The 5,083-nt window shown below is 33.5% G+C and overlaps 1 protein-coding gene across 1 annotated transcript; it reads right to left on the minus strand.

The window, feature by feature from the left end:
* Positions 1–662: 662 nt before the first annotated feature.
* On the minus strand, positions 663–3,798 carry LOC100306303 (NADH dehydrogenase [ubiquinone] iron-sulfur protein 5-B). Its single transcript, XM_003521521.5, has 2 exons — positions 3,529–3,798; positions 663–944 (listed from the first exon to the last, which is right to left on the minus strand). Exons 1-2 carry the CDS (start codon positions 3,676–3,678, stop codon positions 846–848), a joined length of 249 nt encoding a protein of 82 aa, XP_003521569.1. The 5' UTR covers positions 3,679–3,798; the 3' UTR covers positions 663–845.
* Positions 3,799–5,083: the final 1,285 nt, after the last annotated feature.

Consider the following 5,083-nt stretch of genomic DNA (forward strand, 5'->3'; position numbering starts at 1 on the left):
TAACCTGAGCTTGGGATTGAACCCCATACATTGGTTAAGAGACCCTATAGAATGTCCTATTATGCCAATTATTTATTTGAGTACCATATAAATATTAGAATTTTGGTCATCCAAGATTTAAGGTGTTTTTAAATTGTCAATAGAATAGTCAAAAAGTATATTTGAGAATAAAATTTGTTCAAAATCATGTTTAGTTACTCATCAAAAACATGTTTGAGACTAAAATTTCGTCTGAAAACTCAATTTTAAAAAAGCAACAGTTGATATATTTTTATAACCTCAGGTTGCAAACTTAAATTTGATCCAATTTTAAATTTGCAAACTTTAATCTAACACATTACTTGTTGAGGAAGAAAAAAATATTTGGCAAAGTACTAAGACCAAAAACAATAAACCCATTGCTGTTCAATTAGAGATATAAAGCATAATCCTTGATAATAATCACGAAGAGCATAGGAAGATTTAGCCTTAATCCGTTGTTCCTAAAAGAAGAAAAAGATCAAATTGATTTTGATGTATTTTTTTTTAGAAATAGAAATGTAGTCCCTCACTCTTCCTCACAATCAAGATTTGAATCTGTTGATCTTTTTCATTTTGAGAATTCCAATCCTTTTAACCCATGTTTGCATCTCAAAGACATTTACCAAATTCACTCAGCAAACTTATAGTGTAATTTGCAGCCCCAGGTTGATTTCTGAATTTATTGCACAGGGAAAACAAGCCCGCAACATCAAAGTATAAAATATGGGCTCACAGAACATGCAGGAATACCGATCCAAGCAAATCACAAACGTTTTATCAAAAATAATTGTTCAGAAGCTTAAATTGAAAATTAACTTCAGGTGCTAATGATGATGTTCATTAACCCCATCCTCCTGGCCTTTCCTGGAAGCAGCCCTTAGTTTGCGCTGCTCCTCCTTGTAAATTCGGTTTCGTCGTTGAAACTGCATTAAACAAACAAAATCAACATCAGTAATTTAGTACCCTATCAAAGCAACACGTGTAATAAGGTTTATCACCAAGTGTGAAACAAGCCTTGTATCTGAAGAAGGAAGTTAATTTTCAATGGCAAAGTAAAATTGACAATTTTTAATAATATGGCATTCTCAAATACCAGGATATACTTCTGTCACCAAAGTAAGCTTCATTGAGAAAACATTATAAGTAGGATAGTTATGTAATCAGGAATTCTTTAAAACTTGAAGTTAAACACCAGTAATTTTCAATTCTCGCATATTACCTTTAGTATCCTAAACAAATTATACAACTTACACCCCATATTTTGATTCTTACCAAAAGCAATGTCTTCACTGCTCCCAAAGTAAACATTATAAGAGTTTTCATTTAAATAAAAATAAAATAAAATAAGCACTCTATGGGTGTGCTTTTCATGCACCGAGGGACAATACAAACCACAAAATAGTTGAGTTACAATACAACTATTTGACCTTTTGTTCTATTTTCTATTTGGTGGGTAATGCATTGCATAAACAATTTCGAGGGAGAATTGAGGATGAAAGGTCGGAGGAAAAAGATTGTCTAACAGAAAGGGTCTTGAGGAAGAAAGGGTTGGGTATTTTTTTACTTTTGAATGGTATTGTGTGTGACAAGAGGTTATCCCATGGCTAAGAATTGCTGTGATGCATCTTTTGTTTTGTCGTGTCCCATGGCTATGTTAGAAACCAAACATGGAATAAGAATTGCTGTGTTGTCCAATTCTTTATCTTTTAGCAAATCAATTGCATCCCAAGAGTATACACAATTCACAGTACCTGATCACTAGATCAAACCATACAAATGATAAACTTGGCTACATTAGACAAAAGGCTTCAACCAGATAATAGCAACAAAAAAAAGGGGACAACTTTATCACTCTTGTCAATTTAATTTAATATTTTCATTAATGATATACCACTATGTTTGTTTTGTGAATCTAATGACTCAGAATGATGAGTAATCTTAGTAATTTGTCACCAGAAGTTTGAAATTCATGCACTAGACTAGTTATTAGGAGTTCATGAACAGAAAAGTTTCTAACCTTGTGATTAAACAACATTATATGATAACAGCATCAAATTTCTGAAACTAACCACCATATTATTGTCAACCACAGGATTATACATTCTCAAAGTTGTGTCTTGACTATATCAAAAAATTTAAGCTAACCAGTTCAGCCAAATAGCTAACAAACAACTGATATCCCATTATCCATTGATAATTGAGTATAACCATCGTTTGAGCTACAAAAGATAGATAAAATAAAGTTGCGAAAGCAAGAGAGGAAATTAAGTTTAGAAACTTAAAAGGCTTCCAGTCAAATCAAATATTTAAAGTCCAGTTGTAATTCAAAGTTCACAATCCATGACCAAATTCTGTTAAGCAACAAATACTGTTGGTCACTACACTAGCAACAAGAACATAGCTGTCATAAAAAAGAAACACAAACGAAACCAGAGAGTCCAAAGTAATCAGCACAAACCAATGTTGTTTTCATAGGGAACTCAGACTGAAATAGAACGTAGATTGAAATATGATTGCCGCAGGGAAAAGGCATATAACATTTCAAGATATAAAGGAAACAGCATGTTGAAATATTCAAAATCACCTATAAAGTTTTATTTAAAATCAGGTCAAAATGAAACATGAAGAAGTTAACTATGCAATATACAAAGTTTGAATTGGAGCAGAAAGGAGGCATAGAATACAGACATATCACTATCCACACTTGACTCGCTATGTCCTGATGGCTTCATTTGGGAGAGGCAAACATTAGACACATGGAGAGAATGGATGAAGCAAAATTAGCAATGCATCACAATAGATTGCAAGTCCTTTCACAGTAACCTCTCCATTTCAGTTTACTCACCTTGTTGATTTATTAAAGTGCTATTAGATAACAATAAGGCTCCACAAAATCTCTAATCTCAAACTTATTGAACGGATATGTTTTCTCAAACAACCAAATTCCTTTACTTGTGAGCAACGAATTATAAAGGGAAAAAAGAAAGATTTGACCAGCAGAGATAAAAGATTTTTTTCTTTGTTCTTAATGCTGTCGTAGTAAAATGATATTCCACAACAACACCTACAGCAGTTAGTGAAAGGTTTTTACAGCAACAGGGGTTTATTTAATTGTAATTAGGAAGACTATTTTCACAATAGAGTATAAATAAATGAGTTGCAAGTCCACTTCCTTCTTAATCGTGTTAGTTACAGTTCTTAAACGCAAAATTCATCTTCATTTTCTGTTGTGGACAAGAGCGGAAACGGGGAGTTGAAAAATCAATTCTAGCCTAAACACTTCCACATCTGTCTCTTCCTTTCAATATAGTTAATTGAATCATCAACAATTCAAGATCCCAAACCACAAAAGTCGATCTAAGTAAAATGAAAGAGAGATAAAATGTGAAAGTCGTGTAAGGGAAATCGATAGGGTTCGTAAACGAGGGGAATGCAAATAAGTAGAAAATAGCGTTTAAAAAAAATGAAAGGGCGTGGATGTGATTAAGAAGGGGTTGAGGAAAAGACCTCCTTGGAATGGTGGAGGCACTCGAGGTAGTCTTCGCGGAGAAGAGCACAGTCCTTGGGCTCTCGGCAGCGAGACATGCACTCGCTGAAATCCATCCAGAAATCGTAGCAGCGACCTTTGTTTCCTGTGATTCCCCACCCCGACGCCATCTCTCTCTCTTTCGCTCTTTCTACACCTAATGCCTCCTCCCTTCCTCTGATCTCACTCCTTCTTCCAACTTCAAACCCCTTTCAGCCTCTGCCGCCGCTAAATTACCAAATTACCACCTTTTTTCACCTTTTTTTAAAAAAATATATATATTTGAATATAAACTTTAATAATGAAAATATGTTTTATAAGAATAATAATAAGTCTGTAAAATCATTTTCTTCCTATTTGTCAAACCCTTTTTCCCCATTCATGATCATATCCCTGCAGCTTATTTTATGATTTTAATACATTATAAAAAAAATATAATATTAATACTATATTATTTACATTTATTTGAATAGATCTTTTTGTTTAACCTTTTTAATCAAATAAATTTTATAAAAGCTTTCTCTGATTTTTTATTTTGGTGTATTCCCGTAACCTATACCAGTAATTATACCTCCCTTTGGTTTTACTATTAATTTAAAATCAAAATTGTACTTATACCTCCCTAGGGCCATAATTTTTAATCCTACACTCCTACGTATCTTCCACACCATACTATCGCTCCCCAACTATCTCCTTGCCACCCAAGGCAATTCTCACAGATGGCATTCCAATTTAGTGCAACTTCTTCAATGCCACCTAGACATGACAATTCTTCCTGCAACTCAGATCCCCACGGAGACCGTTTCATTTGAGGTCTTACAATCGGGAAAAAAATTTCCGCAGAGATAGAGATGGAGACGAAAAACCCACACTGCTAATTCGAGGACGGGGACTATGCTCTCTGCTTCGCAGGATCCCCGTATTTCCGCGTATATAGAATTTTACTTATATATCTTCATAACTTATAATATGTATAACATAAGTATAAGGGTTAATATAGTATTTTACTAGTAAAAAAAATACAAAATAAAATTATCATATATATAAGTAATATCTCACAAGTCACTTCACGTCTTCACCTTCGATTCTTCTTCACCGTTCTTTCTTCACGATTCGTTTCAGCCGTAAACTCGTGAAAGCCTTTGTTGCACATTTTTATTCTTCGAGTCGCACCGTGCATTTCTGGATTTCACAACTTCGAAATGTTCTTCCTCTGTTTTATTTATTTATCTATTTCTGTTGTATTTTTAATTCTTTGTTCTGTTGCTAGCTTATTGTGATGTTTTGGTTTGACCGATTCATTGAGTTTAAAATTTGTAATCTAGCAATAAGAGTCAGATTTGTGCATTTACAATTTGTAAATTTTGTTACTTGTTTGTTGTACAGAAAATGGGTAAGCCTATTGATCCATCCATTAATAGTATTGTTCCATTAAAAACACAACAAGTTGCTAATGACGCACAAAACAATTCGGTGGAAGAAGCACAAAATTTTCTAAATATAGAAGAAGTTGAAGATGTTCAAAGAAGTCCAAAT

This window comes from Glycine max, chromosome 3 (assembly GCF_000004515.6).
Source record: "Glycine max cultivar Williams 82 chromosome 3, Glycine_max_v4.0, whole genome shotgun sequence".
Lineage (NCBI taxonomy): Eukaryota > Viridiplantae > Streptophyta > Magnoliopsida > Fabales > Fabaceae > Glycine > Glycine max.